Genomic DNA, 21,229 nt, shown 5'->3' on the forward strand with positions numbered 1-21,229 from the left:
TGAAGCAGTGTATCCTCAGTGAGTGAGTTTACGGAGAGCTGGATTCCCGTTTGGCTTTAGAGGGTTTTTGGTTTTTTGGGTTTTGTTTTGTTTTTTGGGGGGTTTTTTTTGGCAGAAAGAGTTCTTTCCTCATGACAATCCACTGATATTTGGATTCATGGTGCCTCCTTCCTCCCGCACTGTATTAGGGTGAGCCCTGTTTGATTCGTCTACACTTGCCAAAGTGCTTCCCACATCAGAGGTTCTTCAATTTCTTGGATAAATGAACAAATGGGTAAATAAATGAATGAGCAGAGAGCCGGAGCAGACTCCAAGCCCAGAGGCAGCGGAGGTGGGAGTGGAAAACCCAATCAGTCTGAGAGGCTGGGGGGCGGGGGGAGGAAGCTGGGGGAAAAATCTGGCCTCAAGGATTAGCTTAACTCCGAATCATGATCACTCGATGAAATGGAGTGACAGTGAATTTCTGATACATCTGCAAACTGCTTTCTACCTTGTCTGCCAACTACCCCCGGAAAAAGACGGCCGGGTACTACAATTTAAGACTTGGGATTGCATCCAAAGACTACTCCTAAGATACAATTCTAGAACAGAAAGAGGTGAATGAACAGATGAGCCACGACAAACCCTATCAAGCAAAGCGCCACATCGTACTTTCCTGGAAGGAGAGGAGCAAGCCAGATTGAAGACTGAAACTGGAGTATAAATGGACTTGTGGCTTGTTTGCCCAGGCCCATAATATGCTTAAAATAATAATAATGTCAATGTCTCTAAGTCTTTGCTCCACATGACTGCACATCAGACCCAAGTGAGACCGGGCAATCGAGATGGCCAAGCCCTGGAAATTAAACAGGGACAGCAGGCCACTAAACAGTAGCTCCCGAGGTCAAGTCCTGCAGAGACAAATCCCAGTCTCAGGGAGGCGCAGCGTTTACAAACCAGGCCATCTGCCTGATAACCTCAAGGCCAGAAACTCCCTCTCCCGATCTCCAAGGGACAAGGAGAATCAACGGGTGTGATCTCCCTGGATGAGAAATATTTGAATGTGGTGCTCTTAATGCCCTCTGTAAATAAAACCTCAAAATCAGAAATGCTCCATCTGATCTGCCTTTATTCTGCGTACCGTTCTCAGGCAAGTCCGAGTTTGGGGCATGCAGGGCCATCGAAGGTGATTTCATGCACGTGTGGGCCTGCCTCCTGATTGGGTTTGCTCCCAGAAGACAGGACCTTCGTCAGCTACCGAGCAGAGGTGGACAATGGACACTTGTCAACATGGGCTGGATTTACGGGAGCCTGAGGCCAAGGGGCTGCTAACCACAAGGTCATGCCCTTGCTCCTGGACACGCCGTTCTCACCACCCTATGCCCTGCAGGCCCATGGTAGGAATTCCAGTGGAGGAGCCTGATCTGGGTGAGGAAGACTCCTGGAGGGCTGCAGCAAGAGAGGTCGTGGGGCTTGCCTGGGCTTGGTTCTTGTCCCGGGGACGCACCGCAGCTGGGAGTGAAGCCCTGCGTGGCTCCCTACTCCAGCTGCTCCTTAACATCACCTTGAAGATTTGAGAATAAGTCCCAGCCTTACCGAATCTGATTAATTTGGTCCAGGGTGGAGTCCAGCCATGGGTAAAAAAAATTTTTTAACTCCTCAGGTGAGTCTAAAGCACAGCCAGGACTGAACCCCTCAGCTACAGACCTGAGAGTTCTCCTTATACTGTAACATACAAGAGTGGGGGTACTGGGCTGGATTGTTGAGCATTTCTCCATCCACACACACCCACGCCCAATATTTGGGAACTGCTGGGTTTAAAGAGTTTAAAACTCAGATCCTCGCACACCCATGTTCATAGCAACATTATTTACTATAGTAAAAATGTGGAAACGATCAAGTGTCCATTGATGAATGGATAAACACGATATGGTATATACATCAAATGAAATATTACTTGGCCTTAAACAGGAATGAAATTCTGACACGTGCTACAACAGAGGTGAACCGTGAGGACATTACGCTAAGTGAAACAAGCCAGTCACAACAGAGCAGATGCCATGCGACTGTGCTTATAACGAGGTACCTGGGGTAGTGGGAATCAGAGACAGAAAGGAGGAGGGTGGTTGCCAGGGGCTAGGGAGAGGAGAAAACAGGAAGTCATTATTTAATGGGTACGGAATTTCAGTTTGGGAAGATAAAGTTCTAGAGATGGATGGTGGTGAAGGTTGCATAACAGTGTGAATGTATTTAGCGCCACCCAACTATGGTGGCATTTAACTTTTAAATGGTTAAAACTGTAACTTTTATGTTCTGTGCATTTTCCCGCCATAGAATGCTTGTAAGCCTAAAGGGTTCTTTACTACAGAATATTCCAGAATCTTGAACATGCTGCTGCAGCCCAGTCCATCCTCACCAGAGGCAGACTTTACAAGTCTTCCCCAGACTTCTTTGGTCATGGAAGTTTTCTTGAGCAGCAGACGGAGAGAGGGGGCAGACCAGCTGCGGACCAGGGCCCCTCGAAGCCGGGTGGGGAATGCCGGATCAAGCTCTGAGCACGAGCCTCGCATCACCGGGCTCTGGCCATGCACCTGTCACGGCAGCAAGCAAAGTGGCCGACAGGCACAGTTTCTTATTTCTGCCAAGACCCCTGCCAGGTAAGTCCTGGACCCCCATTTCGCTGATGGGGAAAGCAGAGGCTCAGAGAGGCCAAGAGACCTGCCCGAGGTCACACGGCTCACTGGCAGGGCTGGGACCCAAAGCCGGGTCTCGGGCGGACTCCTGGCTCTCACTGCTCTGAGTGTGGTCTCCAGAGAAGCAGCACTGACCTCACCCCGAAGCTGGTCAGAAATGCACAGCCTCGGGCCACACGGCAGACCTCCCCCTGCCTTGGCATGCTGACCAGGCCCCCAGGTGCTCCTGGGCACAGGAGAGATGCAGAAGCCGCAGCTCAAAACCTGCTGCCTTCCCCTTCCTCTCCATCCCCTCCGACTGGACTGTGGGACTCTAAGCATCCATTGTGAGCTTGGAGCCTGGGGGGATGGGGCTGCCAAGCAGCAGCAACACCCCCCTGGGGCACATGGTCTGCACCCCTCCCCCTTTCCTTTCTTCCTGCTAATGCATTTGGGTCACCCAAAGCCCACAAGTCACTTAGTCACACCACACTACAGTGGGCTTTTTGCCAGCTCAGGAAAAACAAGCACGATTTAAATGATTTCAAAAGCAATGCTTTCAAGGGCTTGCCCTTTCCGTGGCCCACAGAATTACCCAGAAACAAGAGAGAAAAGACGCAAGAGCACAGTCAGGCCACCCTGCGGCCGTGCGGGGGTCTCACTCTCCAGCCCGCTGCCCAATCTAAATACTCCAGGCCATGGGATTACCCCCACCCCACCCCCCTGCGTTTTCCTGGGGAGGCTGTCAGAGGAGCCAAGGTTTCCTTTAAGAGGCACTTAGGGGAGGCGAGCTGCCCCCGTTCTTCCCCTCGCTGGTCTGCGGATTCCCTAGGTGCAGCCTCTTGCCACCCGGTGAATCACTGCAAAACCACCCTGGAGCCCCTTCCCACAGCGCTCTTTCGTGGAGGCTTAGCTAATTGGCCAGAGCCACTTAGCTTCCCTAATCTTCACTTGTAAATCATTCTATCTACTCCATTAATCGCCTTTATCAACACTCCTTCGGGCCCCTGGGGACATTTCCACCCCTTTCGGTACTGGGTTTCTGTAGGCTGCAGACCACCCATCGGCTTGGCGCGGGGATGACTTCTGGCTCTTTCCACCCTTCCTGCCGTGCAGGACCCAGCACCGCGTCCACGCCCTCAGCAGCCACCATGGGGAGGCTCCCTCGGCACAGGGGGCACAGCACATGCACGTTAGTGGTCCTCGGGGCCCCAGTGTTCATCACCAAATAAGGTGAGGCACAAAGGCCACCAGGACGTGCCAGGAGGCTGGGCTGCGGCCACTGGGCCAGGTGCCCACGTGGTGACAGGAATCCTCTTTCAGCTCGAGCACGCAACTCCCCTCTTCCCGCTCATCAGAGGGGTTGGAGACAGAAAAGGGAACCAGGATGAGGCCCTGAGTGGCAGTTGTCCCCAAGAGAGAGGACCCCAGAGCCTTCCCTTTCATAGGTACGGATCACACTGCGTTTTATAAACTCTTCCCTGTGGTTTTGTTTGCTTACAGTAAAAGCCCCCACGGAGTTCTACTGGGATTGAGCCACGCTGATATAGAGCATCATAAACTGGGTGTCCCAACACCCATCAAGGCAATGTGCAGAAGGAGCATGGGGACTGTAGTGGCCCATGCTCCTCTCAGCCCTGCTCCCTGAGGGCATTAGGCACACCTTCGCATCCCCTCAGTGCCCTGCCCAGCAGGTGCCCAGAATCCTTGCGCCTGGGTGAAAAGAAGGGTGAGCAGTTACTAAGCCTTCCTACTCCTAAAACCCTACATGAGTCAGAGGGGGTCCAGACACCGGAGCCATGCACCTCTGGCTTGGCACGATGCCACCACAGGGCCCATGATGTCCCCTCAAGGACCCAAACCTAAGGCCAACTGAACATGCCCCCCTCCTCCCTGCTCTGGCCAGGTTCTCTCCTACCACCCTATTTCTGCATCACCATATCCACCACCAGGAACGTCGAATGCTCCCATCTGTCTAGCAAATACCCACTTGCGTCAAAGCATGGCTCAAATGCTCCATGCTTCGTGATGCCTTGCAGCCATGCTGGGCATTCCCAGGTCATTCCAGGTCACACGTGGCGATTATAAGTCTACCTTCTCCTCCTAACCTGGGGGCTCATCGAGGACAGGAGCTCTCTCCCCAGGGCCAACATCCAACCCAAAGATGTCCCAGGAGTGTCAGAGGTGTACTTAGGAATAATCAAATACAGGACACAAACCAGTCACTGTGCTCAGTACAAGGCTGTTTTTGGACGAGGGTCCCCAAGAGAGGGGTCCGAATCTAAAGAAGGAAGGAGGGCTTCCTGTGCCCCCATCTGCACCCCTGTACCGGGGACCATCCAGCTGCATCTGTGAGCAGAGCAGACTCCCACCTTTCTGCTTGCAAACCCAACATCTGCTGAGATCCGTAGACTCTGCCTCCCCAACTATTCCTCGACCTCCCCAACAAGCCTAATACTCTTGCCTACATCTTGCCTAATATTGGAGCAATACCCCCAATTGTTCTCTGTCTTCACAGGGGAGGGGTCCCCAAAACTTATCAAGCATAATGCCAACAACCTTAACCTATAGCTCAGTTGAAGCTATGCCCCCCACATTGTCAGCAATCATCTTCCTAAAACACAGCTGCTCAGAAACACCGGCCCCCACTGCTTACAGGAGCACAAGGAAAGGCCTTCGAGTGGTTAAGCCTCATGGTCCCACACGCACTCACTACAGGATGACTCGCCTCCCATAGCTGCCCACACACCTGTGCCCCAACCTTACCCGGCACCTACTTGTCCCACAGCCAGGGGACCCTGCATCTTCTTTCCCTAAAGAGTAACAGGCTCTGGGGCCAGGCTGCCCGAGTTCAAATCCCTGCTACTCACATCTTCTGTAAAATGGGTACCCACCCCCCTAGGCCTGTTATGAGGGCCAGCAAGGGGGGCAGTGCATGGAAGGCACGGAGACCAGGGCTACCCAAATGTCAATGCCGTGATTATCCTTCAAAAGCCGACTTGCCCATCCTCAGTGACCCCTTGATGTGGCGGTGTTCTTGATCCTGGCATTCAGGACTTCCTGTCCCTCCTCTGTTCTTACGGATTCCAGCACTCCCCTCCTGTATTACAGGGTAGCTTTGCGGATTTTGATCCTCTCAACGAGAATGGAAGCTCCCTGGAGGCAGGCTGCACATCTAGGTTGGGTTTAATTTCCCCACGGGCCCAGCACACAGGGATGCTCCGTCAGCACTCACTCAGCCACCAGATATTAAAGCCAAGGATGACTTCTGACCTGAGCTCTGAGCAGCTGCCCTCAGGAGGCCTACATAATTTTTTCATACATGTAATTATTTTTGCCTTAGGTAAAGAGCTGGTCCAGCTGATGTGAGATCGGCCCAACTAAAAAGCTGGTCCCTGAAGTTAGCATGTATAATAGGATCCAGGGAGCCATTTCTAGCGTGAAATGAGAGAAAGCGATGGTGGCGTCCCACAAGCTGCTAGGTATGGGGACGATCAAAATGATCTCCATCTTCCCATTCCGGCCAGACCCTCCACCAACAGGCCCTTTGCCTCACCCAAGACAAACACAATACTTTCACCAAATCCTATTTGTGGTTTTATGGATCCACGCCAAAAACCCCTGAATAACTGATGTTCTCCATTCCACAAGGAAGGAACACTCTTCAAAGGGTCAAGCATCCGGCACAGTTGTGCCCAAGGTGGTAAATGATACTCGCACAGCCGAATCCTGAAAAGCTGACGGAATCAAGAGCATGCCCCTGCTGCCCATCTCACGGGCAGGACACGAAGGCTCCCGTAGCAAAGTGGCTTATGCAAAACACGCCCAGGTTGTATCAGGGCCAGAACGCAAACTGGTCTCCTAATGCCTCATGCATCACGTCCCCCATCACCAACAGGGGGGACCAGATTTAGAATACACTCGGGGAGGCCCGCTGCAGCCTTCACAGGCTGGGCAGCCTCTCAGCATCAGCCATGCAAAGTCAACAGCTTCTTGTCCTCAAAGAATTAACAACAAGCAAACATAAGTCCAGATGTTCATTTTTAACTTGAAATAAAGCAAGTGCTGGGACGCCTGCATGGCTCAGTCGGTTAAGCGTCTGCCTTCGGCTCAGGTCATGATCCCAGGGTCCTGGGATCGAGCCCCGCATCGGGCTCCCTGCTCAGTGGGGAGCCTACTTCTCCCTCTGCCTGCCGCTCCCCCCTGCTTGTGCTCTCTGACAAATAAATAAAATCTTTAATTAAAAAAAAGAAAAAAAAAACAGAAATAAAGCAAGTACTGCATTTACAAAATTCACCCTCAATCCTTCGTCACAGGTCGGTTCTAAAAATCTATCCTGTAAAGTTATAGTTCAATGCAAGTTATTTTTCAGAGGTAATTTCAGCAGCAAAAATTTGTATAGCACTTTCTCTGTGCCAGGCACTCTCGTGAGCAGTTTACGTAGATTAACAACACACGTAGTGGTATTGTATGGCCTCACGCACACACGAGCGCACATACACACACACCCACACACGGCCACTGTTCTAGAGCTTGGGCTACATCAGTGAACAAAACAAAGCCTGCCCCTTCCCTGAGGTTAGAACACAAAGGCAAAGAAACTAGTTCAAGGTCGCCTAACTAGGAAGGACACACACAGGCCTGGAAACCTGGCAGTTTGGCTCCAGAGTCCACGTTCTTAACCCTTAATCCCTCCTGGCTGCACGTTCTGATCTGTCCCACGGCATCAGGCTAGAAGGGATAGCCAGGGAGACAGCAGCCACTGTTGTGGGGAACAGGCCCCCGACAGGTAGGTGGGGGGGGGGGTCTGTCCCTCCAGACATCATTTGCTGCAAGCTGAAATTACACTGGACTCCAGCCTCAGCCCAAGAGCCAACGATGCCGGGGACACAGCCCTGCCCTCTAGCAGCGCACAGGCTAGCGGGGAAAGACTGGCAGATAGCTCCATGAGTATGGCTGCCGTCTGTCCTGAGCCATCACGGAGCCCGGCACAATCCGGGAACTGGGTGCCTGCCCTACCTGCGGCTCAGCGGGGCCACTGGGAACCAGTCTGCCAACTTCACCCGGGGCCCCGGTACATTTCCCGGCCCCCCTCCTTCTGTTTTTTTTTTTTTTTTAGATTTTTTTATTTATTTGAAGGAGAGAGACAGAGATAGTGAGATAGAGAGCACAAGTGGGGAGGAGAGGGAGAAGCAGGCTCCCCACAGAGCAGAGAGCCCGATGTGGGACTCGATCCCAGGACCCTGGGATCATGACCTGAGCCGAAGGCAGATGCTCAATCGACTGAGCCACCCAGGTGCCCCCCCTCCTTCTGCTTTAAAAAAAAAAAAAAGTAATCTGATTCAGCCCCGGCCCTGGCTGAGCACTGACTCCTGCTAAATCCCCAAAGCCTAATTACTTACTATTCTGCATGGTAATCTTGGGAGGTGTTTGTTCGCGCTCTCCCCTTGGATAGCCAGTGAGCAAGACGCAGCGGTTGCTAGCAAGCACGGCTCCAGGTACAGACATGAATCGGCCATCTCCCAGACACCGGGCCTCTGCTTAGAATGTCCTCCCACTGCCACCTTCTCCCCCTTTGAGGCTGGGATCAGAGGTCACCTCCGGGGAGGGCGCCCTTCCCCTGAACCAGGGCACTTTTTCCCCCTCTTCCCACCCCCTGCCCCAAGGTAACTGCTACAGGTGGCTCTGTGTTATCTAAGCTCCCCCAGCCTGCCCACCCCCCCAAATTCTGCTGCACACTCCCTGACAACAGGGCCCTGGGTCCCTCCCAGCTTCAGAGCCCAGCAGGGTGCAGAACGTGTAGACACTCAGAAGTGCATGTTGCATTGGATTTCTCGGGCGATTACCAGGAGACCCAGGGCTGAAGCCCTGCACTGTGCTGAGCGAGCAAAGGGCGCTGCAGGCCCGCAAACGGGCAAACGGAGTCGTTGTGCTGCCCCGTCTGGGCGGGGACGACCCACGGAGCAGGGAGTACCTTCGCTTCTCAACCACACAGTGACTTCTGTTCCTTTCCCAAGGGACACATCCATTGTCCTTTCAGGAGATACTTTTGTAAACTGTTCCAGCACAGTCTCTTATTTTTTTAGTAAAATGCTATGCTCCAATGTCCTCTTCAATAACAGACCATGTTTAATAAAAAAAAAAAACTTTTTTTTAAACCTTTTCTGTTGAGTTGAAGGACTATCTCTCTTCCGCCCAAGGCAACACATGGCAATGCTTAATGATTTCCATTTTTAACTCAAGGAGGAACGTTTCTCAGAGTTCAAGAGGAAGCTGAGTGGGCGTGCTCTGGATTGCGGGAGGCCCGCATGGCGTCAACAGCGGAGAATCTGGAAGTCAGTGGGTAGCAGATGGCCCAGTAGGGAGGAGAGACTGCTAGCAGATGGCCCCAATAGTTGGATAAGGGGGTGAAAAAAAAACTTAATAGCCAAAGAAGTCCTGAGAAAGAAGAATAAAGTGGGAGGCAGCACCGCTTTCTGATTTCAAGCTACACTATGAAGCTATAGTCATCAAAACAGTATGGTACTGCGCAGAAACAAATAGACCAATGGAACAGAACTGCAAGTGCAGAAGCAAACCACATATATGCAGTCAACTAGCCTTTGACAAGGCAGCCAAGAATACTCGATGGGTGGCTCAGTCATTTAAGCATCTGCCTTCAGCTCAGGTCATGATCTCAGGGTGCTGGGATCAAGCCCACGTCGGGCTCCCTGTTCAGCAGGGAGTCTGCTTCTCCCTCTCCCCCTGCTCCTGCTCTCGTGCATGTACTCTCTCTCTCTCTCTAACAGAGCTCTAATAAATAAATAAAATCTTAAAAAAAAAAAATACTTGATGGGGAAAAGAGTGTCTTCAATAAAAAAAAGCACTTCAATAAGTGCTGGAATAATTGGATATTCGTATGTAAACAGATAAAACTGGACCTCAATCTTCCACCACTCAGAAAAATTAACTCAGAATGGATTAAGAACTTAAAAGGTAAGATGTGAAACCATGAAATTCCCAGAAAAAAACACAGGAGTAAAGCTCCTATACATGGGTCTTGGCAATGATTTTTCGGATACGACACCTAAAGCACAAGCAACAAAAGCAAATATAAACGAGAGGGACTACATCAAATTAAACAGCTTCTGTACAACAAAAGAAGCCATCAACAAAGTGAAAGGACAACCTACAGAATGGAAAAAAAGTATTTACACACTATATAGCTAATAATGGGTTACTATCCAAAATACATAAAGAACTCAGACAACAGCAAAAAAAAAAAAAAAAATAATAATAATCCAATGAAAAAATGGGCAAAGGACCTGAAAAGACATTTCTACAAAGAAGATAAATGAAAGGCCAACAAATACATGACAAGATGATCAACATCACTAGTCATTAGGGAAACACAAATTAAAACTACGGTGAGAGACCATCTCACACCTGTTAGAATGGCTAGTATCCAAAAGACAAGAGGTAACAAGTATCCGCGAGCATGTGGAGAAAGGGAACCCAGGGGATTGTTGGTGAGAATGCAAACTGGTGCAGCCACTGTGGAAAACAGTACGGAGGACCCATACTGTCTGATCCAGCAATCCCACTTCTGGGAATATAGCCAAAGGAAATGAAAACACTAACTCGAAAAGATATTTGCACTCCCACGTTCATAGCAGCGCTATTCACAATAGCCTAGACATGGAAACAACCTAAGCGTCCATCCATGGCTGGATGGATAAAGAAGTTGCATCTATAGGTATCCATGGAATATATACAACAGAATACTATTCGGCCACAAAAAAAGGAGGAAATCCTATCATTTGTGATAATATCGATGGACCTTGAAGGCATTGCGCTAAGTGAAATAAGTCGAATAGTCAAATATTGCATGATCTCACTAATAGGTGGGGGGGAGGAGACAACCCAACTCACAGAAAAAGAGACCAGACTTGTGGTTACCAGAAGTGGAGGGTGGGGGCAGCGAATATCAGAGGCAGGGGACCAAAAAGTACAAACTTCCAGTTATAAGAGAATTAAGTTCTAGGGGTGGAGCGTACAACATGATGACTATAGCAAACACTGCGGCATGATATATGGGAAAGCTGGGAAGAGCGTCAATCCTATGCAGTCTCATCCTAAGGAGAAACTTCTTTTTTTTATCTATAGAAAATGGATGCTAGCTGAACATACTATGGTAATCATTTCACAATATATGCAAATCAAACCATCATACTGAAGCCTTAAACTTACACAGTGATATATATCAATTATTTCGCAATAAAAGTAGGGAGGAGAAAGCTTTGATTGCAAACAAATCAGTATTAGAAACATACCAAGAGGGCGCCTGGGTGGCTCAGTCGTTAAGCGTCTGCCTTCGGCTCAGGTTATGATCCCAGGGTCCTGGGATCGAGTCCCGCATCGGGCTCCCTGCTTGGCAGGAAGCCTGCTTCTCCCTCTCCCACTCCCCCTGCTTGTGTTCCTGCTCTCGCTATCTCTCTGTTAAATAAATAAATAAAAATCTTTAAAAAAAAAAAAAAAACATACCAAGAAGCAGGGCCCACCCAGGTGTTTGCTATTGCAATGAACAGGCAGTCCCATTTCTCAGAGGTGTACCCAGGTGGTGGGGTACCCAGACAGTGACAGAGATGAGAAGTTACAACAGGAGGCCTCATCTCCAAATTGTCTCTTTCCACCCATCCATTGATAATTTTGGAGAAGTCTATAGGCTCACAATTCAGGCCATCCAAATTAAAAGGCTCCACAGGGAATATTTAGGGCAGTGAAACTATTCTGTAGGATATTATAAGGGTAGCTACAGGTCACTGTACATTTATCAAAACTCATCGAAAGTACAACACAGAGTGAATTCTGATGTAAACTAGGGACGTTAGTTAATAATATCAATACTGGCTCATCAGTTGTAACAAATGTACCATATTAACATAAGACAGGGCAAGCTGGGGGCGGGGGGAAGGATTCATATAGGAATTCTATTTTCCACTCAATTTTTCTGTAAACCTAAAACTGCTCCAAAATGTAGTCTGTTACTTACACACACACACACACACACACACACACCTGGCCTTGCTTCTTGCTGGCCAGGTGACCTTGGGCTCGTTCCTTAATCTCTCTGGGTCTCCTGTCCTCATCTGCAAAATGAGGATACTAATAGCACACGCCTAAAGGGCTGTTAGGAGCAGCAAGTAAGTTAATGCAGGGAAAGCACTTAGCATAGCACCCAGTACGGGGTATGCTGGTGGTAGCCACGATCATGACGACGACGACGACAGTCCTCGTGTGCTCGGTACACCTTACATACTTCATACCTCCACACGTCATATGCTTTCAGTCCTGCAGGTGAGGCAGGTAGGAACTGCTGCTATCCTCAATTGACAAAAGAGAAAACCTGAAGCTTAGAGAGCTTCTCTAACTGGCCCAAGGTCACACAGCTGGCCAGCAGGGTGAGCTGGGACTCACACCCAGGCATCTCCCTTCACCATGTCCAACTGTCTTCTCCAAGAAAGGGCTGGTGCTTGCTGGGACAGGAGCCTTTTCTGGCTGCTGGAGACAGAGCCAATACTAGAACCCAGATCTTTGGTCCCTAAGCCACTCAATCCCCCATAGAACATCCCTGCCCCCAAGCCCCCAAAAAGCAAAGAGCAATCACACAGATGACGGGCTGCCATCTTCCTTGGGCTCCATTTGTCATCAGGCTGGCCTCCTTTTGCGAGCCTATCACCGTCCCAAGGTGGTTGGTGACACTTTCCTCAAGAAGCCACCTGGCTCTCTGGGGTTGCCCCCACCCAGAAAATGCCCTCCCAGGGCTGGACCGCCTCTCCCTGCCCCCCCCCCCCACCAGGACCGTAACTAGACTGTGAGCTCGCTGCCCACAGTAGGGAGTTCAATTCTTGCTTCTCCGAGTCGGGGTTTGCTTTTACGTAACGACTTCAAAACTTGAGATGTGCCACTTATCTCCTGAGCCTGCTGAGGCAGCATTCGAACAGACACCCGTTCAGAATCCAGACGCTGCCTCATGTCCCTGGGAGCGCCGCACCTCCACACCCACATCCTGATGTACTTTTCGCAGCTCTAGGTCCGCTCCTCCTACCCCTGCTTTCTCATGCTTTCTGCACCTCTGCTCCCCACAAAGGGGCGCCTACGGAGACCCACCGCGGTGCCCACCTGCTCAGTGACCTCATCTCCTCCCAGCCCAGCCTCCACACCAACTCCTGTGTGCGGGCCCACCCGGCCGCCTCCACCTCTCCCCTCCCCTCCCCTCCCACTGTGGCCGCGCATCAGCCCTGGTACAGAACGAAAGGTGAGCCAGCCACAGAAGATGCTCCATCTAGCGCCCACATCCACTCCTCTGCTCTCCTGAAAGGCTAGGAACCACCTCCGTCCGCAGATCGCTCTCAAGCACCCCCTCACCCCGGCAGCCCTCTCTTCCCAGCCTTCCTTCTAGGGACATGGAAAGTCTGTGTCCTCCCTAAATGCCTATGCTGAAGCCCTAAGCCCCGAAGAAATGCTATTTCAAGATGGAGCCTTTGGGAGGGGATCTGGGTTAGACCAGCTCATGGGGCGGGGGGAGCCCTCTGGTCTGATGGGATCAGAGGCCTTACGGGAAGGGACCCCAGAGAGCTGGCTCTCACTAGCTCTCCCTCCTGGAACAGGACGACACAGCAAAATGAGGGCAATCCACAAGCCAGGGAGAGTTCTCATCAGAACCTGATCAGGCGGGCGCTCTGACCTTAGACTCCCGGCCTCCAGAACCGTGAGAAGAGGTATTTCTGCTGTTTACGCCGCCCGGGCTATGGAATTCTGTCACGGCAACCTGAGCAAAGACAGACATACAGCCAGTGGGCATTTCAAAAGGCGTATGTGAAAAGCAGAAAACCAAACATGACAAAGCAAATCCCTCCAACATCAACAGGGGGGCAAAGCTCCCCTCTCTTTTTTGAACATGGGCACAGGATGTTGGGAACCCAAATGAAGAGGTGTGGGAAGAGGGGGAGGCATACCCACCCCAGTTTGACAGCCAACCTGTAAAGTAATGCCTCACTGTCGAGAGAAAAAAAAAAAAAAACCTGACAGTTTTTCGATGTAGAGGCATGTTCTGTAAGGTGGGCCATCCTCCAACATCCCAAATCCTCAAAATATTAAAAAACAAAACCAAAAATTTGTTTCCAGGAGGAAAAACAAAAAACAAAAAACAACGTTTGGCAAGATGCTTACTTCTTACCTTGTCCTCATAAAATTCAAGTAACAAAGAGTTTTCCAGTACCTGTGATTCGTAGGCCTTGTATCATGTCTGGGGTAAGCAGATAAGAAAAAAAAATAATGAAAACAGAAGCTCACATCTGAGCATGTGTGTTAAGTGCTTCCTGGGTATTAACTCATTTATTTCTAACAACCCTCTGAGGTGGATGCGATTATCACCCCCTTTACTATCCCAGAAGGAAAAACTGAAGCAGACGCTGGGTTTAAAAAGCAAATGTGCAGAAACTCTTTGATTCCTGAAGGTCTGCGTCTCCCCAGATTCCTGTGTTGAATCCCTCCTCTCCTAAGGTGGTGGGACCTGGAGGTGCGGCCTCTGGGAGGTAATTTGGAGGGGGTCATGAGGATGGGGTCTCCCCATGATGGGATTTGTGCCCTCACGAGGAGAGGGAGAAAGCAGGATCGGGCCTGGTTAGTACTTGGATGGGAGAAGAGGAAGAGAGACCAGAGCCCAGATTCTCTCTCTCTACCCAGTGAGCCCACAGTGACGTGGGGTGGCCATCTGCAAACCAGGAACCATCCCTGGACCCTCCCAGCCTCCAGAACGGTGAGAAATACGGGTCTGTCAATTAAATTAAGGCACCCCGTCTCCGATATTTTGTTATGACAGCCTGAGCTAAGACAGAGTCCAGAAGACTCAAAGTCGCAGCCTCTCACTATTTCATGCATTTTATGTGGAGGGACCCACTTCTCTTTTGTAGTGCTTGCTCTTCACAGACCATGAAATAAAAATCTAGGTCCTAGAGGCCCAGATCTCGGGGGGGGAGGATAAATTAATGACTTCCCCCCAGACCTCAGTAGTCAAAGATGAAGATTTTTTTTTATATATAATTTCTCTACATTCAAAAACGACACCAAACTGGTTTTCAAGAAAATCTCTGTGTTACACCATGTCTTAGCCTTCATTCAACATCCAAATATTTACTGGACTCCTCTGAAGGGTCAGGCAGCGTCCTAGCCCAGTTCTTCTCTGCCTGTGGGGTGCACGCACATTGCCCCAGGATCTGGTTAGGATGCAGATTCTGATGCAGAAGGCCTGGGGTGGGCCTGACACTCTGCATTCCCAGAAAGCTGCCTGGTGATGCCAACCACCCCGGACAGCAGGACTCTCGCCCAGAGAGCACCACCCCTGGCTTCATCTCGGACTCACCTGGGAGCTCTTAAAAAATATTGCTTCCTGGGTCCCATCCCCAGACCCGTGACGGCAGCCACTCCAGGGCTGGGTCTTGGGCATTTCAGAAGCTCTTCCCTGACTGCAAGATGAGGGCAGGGTTAGGGATCACTCTTCTGGACACAGGGCAGTGAGCAAGGGAGCCCTCAAGAGGAACGGATGACAAGTAGGTTACTTTAGATGGTGATACAGGTCATAAAAATATAGGGTAACGTGATGGGGGACGCACTTAAGCACAACACACAGCATGGGATGAGAACACCAGCAAGACCTGGGGAAGTGACCCCAGGCAGAGCCAAGAGCCCATTTTCCACACCAAGTCTTCAGGAACGACTAGAGCAGGGTGCCCTGAAGCTTTTCCACAGGAGAAGCTATTCCTCTCATAGGGGAGGAGGAACACTCAGAGGCTACAGAAAATAAGACCCAGTTTCCCCCCCCCCCCCCAACAAAGACGTTCTTACAAAAACATGAACTGACCTGTTGAATGCTGACTGGGGTGGGGGATGCGGGTGCTTTAGCTCGGGATACTCTGACACAGCAGGAAATTCTTAAAGCTCCATCTTCCCACATCCCTAGAAGACCTCACCTAGTAGACCAGGACTGGTGGAATGGATGCAGAGCAGAAGCCTCAGAGGATGCAAGAAACCCCCATATGGTTCTTCCCAGGCAACTCCTTTACCCGTGGAGGGAAGAGGGCAGCCAGTGGGTGCCACCCTCCGTCACACCCCGAAACTCTAAGTGGGAGGAAGCTCTGGTCCACCTTTACCGAAGCAGCATTCCAGAAGCAGAGCCTGAGACTCAGGTCTAAGCCAGCCCACACCCAGCCCTCCCCCGGCCCCGCAAGCAGCTGAGGGGGCCATGTGCCCCAAGCCCATAGGACTTCAGAACTCCCACGGAAGGATGGCAGACATTGGGGCACACGTGCTGCGGTCTGGGAGGCCAGAAAGCTGGGGCCGTGGTAACCACCTTCCCACACTGGAGGACTTCGGAGTCCAGAGACAGAGGGAAACTGAGTCATGACACTTAACCTTTGATCTCACGCGTTCCGTGACTGGCCCAATAAATTTCCCTTTTTCCGCTAAACCCAGTCTGGGGAAGTTTCCTGTCTTTGCCATCGAGGCCTTCCTCATCTAGACCACAAGACTCCACACACCGCATCAGACCCAGTCACCCTCCTCTGAGCCCCCTGAAAGTGGCCCCCTGGGGCTGCTGACTACAAGACCTCTGCCGTCCTTCTTCCTCACCGAATTTTCCCTGTGTCAGGAGCTGGTCTTCTCCACAACCGTAAGCTACTTGATGACAAGGGCTGTCTCTCATGCTTGCTTATACCACGCCCCCCCCAACCCACCGCCGCCACGTGCCCACCACAGGGTAGGAGAGACAACAGCAAGTGCATGCTGTGTACATGCTTGTGAACTGGAAAGGGGGCCCAGGGCCCAGGTGGCTGGAAGGGAAGTCGGGTCTCAGCCCCGCCTGGGCGGGAAGGAAAGCTAGGGCAGGTGCGATGGAGTGGGGAAGCCATGGGATCTGGGCCCAGGTGAACCAGGGATGCACCTGCCTGCCAAGAGGTCTTGGGGAGTCACTAAACTTCTGAGCCCTGCCCTGTTCCTCACCTTTGCAAAAACACTGAAAGGATAAAAGTGCTTCATAGTTGAAATGCACTTTCATTCCATCATTCGACCAAACTTCATGGAGTCCTTCCTACACGCAGGGCCCTATCCCAGAAACAGTTAACAAAAAGCATAACCCAGGGGCGACTGCGTGGTTCAGTTGGTTAAGGGTCTGCCTTCGGCTCAGGTCATGACCTCAGGGTCCTGGGATCAAGCCCCTCGTCTGGTTCCCTGCTTCGTGGGGATTCTGCCCTTCCCTCTGCTTATGCTCTCTCACGATCTCTAATGAATAATCTTTAAAAAATTTTAAAAAAGAAGCATAATCTAAGGGTTCATTATTGCTAAAGATAATGCTGATTTCCCTTCATTTCCCTCTCCATAAGGGGGACAAGGCCAGGTCTTCCTGCCAAATAGGACTGACTGCTCCACAGTCAGTCAGATAATTTTGGATGAGAAAGTACACTGAAGATACGGGACAATGCGGGAGCACATGAGACTCTATCCCAAGAAACAGGGCCCTGTCTACGCCGATGTGGCCAGACTACAGGTGACAGAAGTTACAGGAGGAGGGCAGAGCCTGCCCAAAGTGAGGGCACCAGCGAGGAAGAAACCAAAGCTGCACTACCCTGGATTCTTTACCCAGAGTAGCAAAGCATCCCTGGCCCCTGCAGCTGGTGCCGATCCTCGCGTCTCGGGTCCCTGGAGGACATGGACCCCAGTGTTAACCTCTGGCCTTACACAGGCCACCTGTCAGTCCAGTCCATGCCTCCACTGCTTCTGGTAATGAGAGAGGTCTGAGGGAGGTTAAATGACGGGATGAGCACCATCGCAGACAGAGTGACTCACCAGGAATCTCTCAGGAATGGATGGTCCAAGTTCAAAGGGAATCCCGGCAGCTTCTCTACAAGCCTGGACTCACCTACCCTCCATGTCCCACAAGGCCTTCTCAGAAGGCATCCTGAGGGAAGGGGGGTTGATGGTGGAGCAGACAGGCTTTGAGAGACAGCCCTGACCTCCTTATGCCCAGAGAACCAAACATATATTTTAATCACACAAGCTGAGGTTCCAATGCTTCACCACTTAACAAGATTTATGACTCTGAGCAACTCATGTCTTCCCCTAGAGATCTCCTGACCTATAGAATGCAGAGAAGACCTGCCTATGAACACAAGTGAGGAAGAATGCCATCAAAACCTGGGTTTCCATTCCCATTTACACCCAGCCCCAGCCAGGGCCTTAACAGATTTCCCCCAACAACCCCAGAACAGGAAGTACAATTCTGCCCATTTCACAGGTGGGAAAACAGACCCCCAAAGATGCTGTGACTTGCCGGGTAATGTGGTGGAAGAGCCAAGTGGCACCCATCTGCAGTAAGACCTCAAAGGTCTCAGCGGGCTTTTGAATGCTTCATCCCACTGGATCTTTCCCACAAAGACTCTGTTGGAGACAGAGTTCTGGCCCAGGACGGCCCTGAGGCCTGGGCAGCTTCCATTTGCCTCACCGCTTGCTGGCACACTCCCGAGAATCTTCTTCACCCATTTAAGGAAAACCTGCCCCTGGCAGGACAGATAAGAGGTCATCTCTGGGTCCCTACAGCCTCCGACCCCCTAGAGAATTCTGAAAGGGAACAGCAAGACCACCTCCCACAGCAAGAAGAATCCATCCCCTCCGAGCCAGCACCGTACCCTGGGAACTCCCACTGTAGAGAGAGGACCCCAGCACTCCAGAGTGTCCTACCCCTGCAGGTGCCCTGGCGTGTTGCGACCCTGGTGGGCGGGTCATCCCAAAGTGCCACCTGCCAGAGCAGCCTTGCTGCCCCTTGAGGTCCGTCAGATGGATACCGTGAGCAAAAGGGAACGAAAACAAAGACACCCAGGCGAGCACAATCAAGACAGCAGGGGGAAACACGGAGCCTTTAGGAGCATTGTGAGAACAAAAAAGGAAATTTCAAAACTCTCCAATGTGACCTTTCCCGTTGCTGGGCAAAGAAAGTACTTGAGTTGCTTAGCAGCACAACCGATTAATGCCTGCACGTTACCTGTCTACACCTTACAGCTACCCTTTCCCACTGGGTTCATCAAACCACCTTTCTCAGCTCTGGCTGTAATGTCCACAGAAGCACCATCTCCAGGCCAAATGCCTTGAGGCAAGGGGGAGATTGATTTCTTACCAGGATCTGTGCAATTCCTAGCTGTCTGAGTCCCGTTCACAGGTGCCATCAGCCTTCTAGGTCTCCATGTGTCTGGTAGAACATGCTTGCTAACAGCAGCTGTTTTATGCCCTGTATTGGAAAATAAGTCACAAACACCATTAGGTCAATATGGTACCTTCATTCTTCCAATGACCTTACATGTCTGCCTCTGGCTACACCAGCAACAGCCCTGTGTGACTATTTAGAGCCACCTGTTGGGAGTAATACAATGATTGGAAGCACAATATCACCTGCTTCACACACAGTTATCTGTTTCCTAGATCTGGTCCATTGTTTCTAGTCCCAGATGCGTCAGCCCGTGATCTGACCTTGGCCAAGAGGGCTCGGCCCCTCACAGGTGCAACAAGGATTTAGACAGGTGTCCCTGCCCCCAGGGGAACTGCAAATGGCTATTAGGTCAGCAGATAGGTGGAGAAGGTTGAGGGGGTCTGGCCCGGAGCTTCTCAGCCTTGAATGTGCACAGAAATCACCTGGGGACCTCGTCGAAATACAGATTCTGTTTCAGTAGGTCTGGGCTGGGCCTTGGGATTCTGTACTAACAGGTGATTGTTAGTACAGATGCTAATTCTGCTGGTCCGAGGGCGACAGAGTAACAAGGGAGAGTAGTGGTGTGGAGGCCAGTGACCACACAGTTAAACTCCCAAAGGTAATTCCTGATCCAGCAAATACGAACGATTCTCACTTTAAGAGCTTCAGAGTATTCATTTACCTCTCCTCATGTGCACACTGCCTCAGCTAGGTAATAATACCTCTTCTATAATGCTGACACCGAAGAGCCTCTAAGTACTTTGTTATTTCTGGTGTGTAACTGAGGGGAAAAAAATACACTGACTTGACCAATTGCAAAGCATCAGGTTAAGATGTTCAAATAACCTTTCTGGGTTTCTGTTGGAAAGAGCCATGTTTTGACCTTCTATCCTCAAATCACAAGTTGGGGTCTTGAAAAGCAGTTTTTTAAGAGTTTAATCAAGTCCCACCTGATTTTTACCTACCACTATAAACCGCTCTAGATGGTCTAATTGCTCAGAAAGGCACCCCGTTTTATCTCCATGTCCAGATTGCTAAATCACCTGCATTTCTTTGGTTTTTTTTTTTAAATGTGAAGAAGTAAAAGGCCCACCGTGTCCAACTAAAAATGGGAGTATTAGCCAAGTGAATGGCTTCTGAAAATTCCACATGGGCTCACATCCCCCATTCCACCCCAGATTTTTTTTTCTAAGTTTCTTTCTCTCTCCACCTCAAATCTGCATATCCTAAGCAACTCCCAAATCCCTCAGTCTTGGATGAAGAAGTGTGAATTGTGGTTCCAGACACCAGGGCTCTCCTGCCGTGGGGATGAAGAGAAGTTAAGCGATGCTGAAACCTGGCAGCAACCTCCTGAGGGGGCTGCCCTCGACGTTTTTAGGGTTTGGATAGGATGCGCCAGGACACCCAGGGCACTCCTTCGGCAAGGGGCGACGGGAGGGCTGAGACTCAGTTCCCAGCCTCCGTATCTGGGTTTTCGAGAAACGCGGAGCACAACCGTCTTGGCTCCGCAAAATTGGAAAGCGGACCACTCAGCTTGGTCCGCCCCAGGCTAAGAGAATTCACACCTGCACCCCGCCTCTGCGCGGCGCGTTCCCCCACGCACTCTGGGGACAGAACTCTGGCACGGACGGGCCCGATGTTCAGGCTTTCATCTTGGTAACACAGACCTGCAGCCGCGTCCTGAGCCCCCAGGGGCCGCGCGCAGCTCAGGGAAACGAGCGCCACAGCTCAAAGCGTCGATGTCAGCCCTCCTGGGTGCGCTCTACCTGCCCGGTGGGGAGGGGACGGGGCTGGATGAACCCCAGGGACCAAGCTGACGGGGAAGGAAGGGGAGACATCTCGGAGCTACCCGGCGGCTTCCCAGCCCGAGCCCCTCAACCCCCGGGGCGGGCCCGCACCGGCACCTACCCAGGCTGCCAAAGAGGCCGGAGGCACAGCACACCACGGCCAGCACCGCGCACACGAAGCCAACTTGCTGCGGCAGCATCTCTCGCCTCCTGCGAACTTTGCGCGGCCGGAGGCACCCGCGGAGGGCCATCCTGGAGCGGCCGGGTGCCGTCCCTGGGAGCGGATGGGGAGCTTCGGCGGCCGGAGCGCGATCTGTGGCGGAGCGACGCGAAGCTCAGAGGCGAGAGGCTCCCGGCCAAAGCTTCATGGCCCGCGGGCAAGGTCGGCGGGGAGGCCGGGAGAAGGGAGGTGAGGGCGCGCGGCGCAGCCGGAGCTCAGAGTCCCGCGCGCGGCGTGCGCGCTCCGCGCACCATGGCTCCGGGGCGAGGAGGCGACGCCGGCACGGTGGCGCTGGCGG

General features: G+C 51.6%; 1 protein-coding gene across 2 annotated transcripts in view; it reads right to left on the minus strand.

Annotated features, from left to right (window-relative positions):
- Positions 1–20,962, minus strand: part of SLC24A4 (solute carrier family 24 member 4) — a 165,605-nt gene extending 144,643 nt beyond the window's left edge. For both annotated transcript variants that reach the window (XM_034992497.1, XM_034992496.1), the window contains exons 1-2: positions 20,833–20,962; positions 18,856–18,966 (exon numbers count right to left, since the gene is read on the minus strand). In XM_034992497.1, the coding sequence (XP_034848388.1) occupies positions 18,856–18,966; positions 20,833–20,962 (241 nt within the window). The remainder of the gene's footprint in view (positions 1–18,855; positions 18,967–20,832) is intronic.
- Between the last annotated feature and the right edge of the window lie 267 nt (positions 20,963–21,229).

This window comes from Mirounga leonina, unplaced genomic scaffold (assembly GCF_011800145.1).
Source record: "Mirounga leonina isolate KUSES-001 unplaced genomic scaffold, KU_Mleo_1.0 Mir_82, whole genome shotgun sequence".
In the NCBI taxonomy this organism is placed as follows: domain Eukaryota; kingdom Metazoa; phylum Chordata; class Mammalia; order Carnivora; family Phocidae; genus Mirounga; species Mirounga leonina.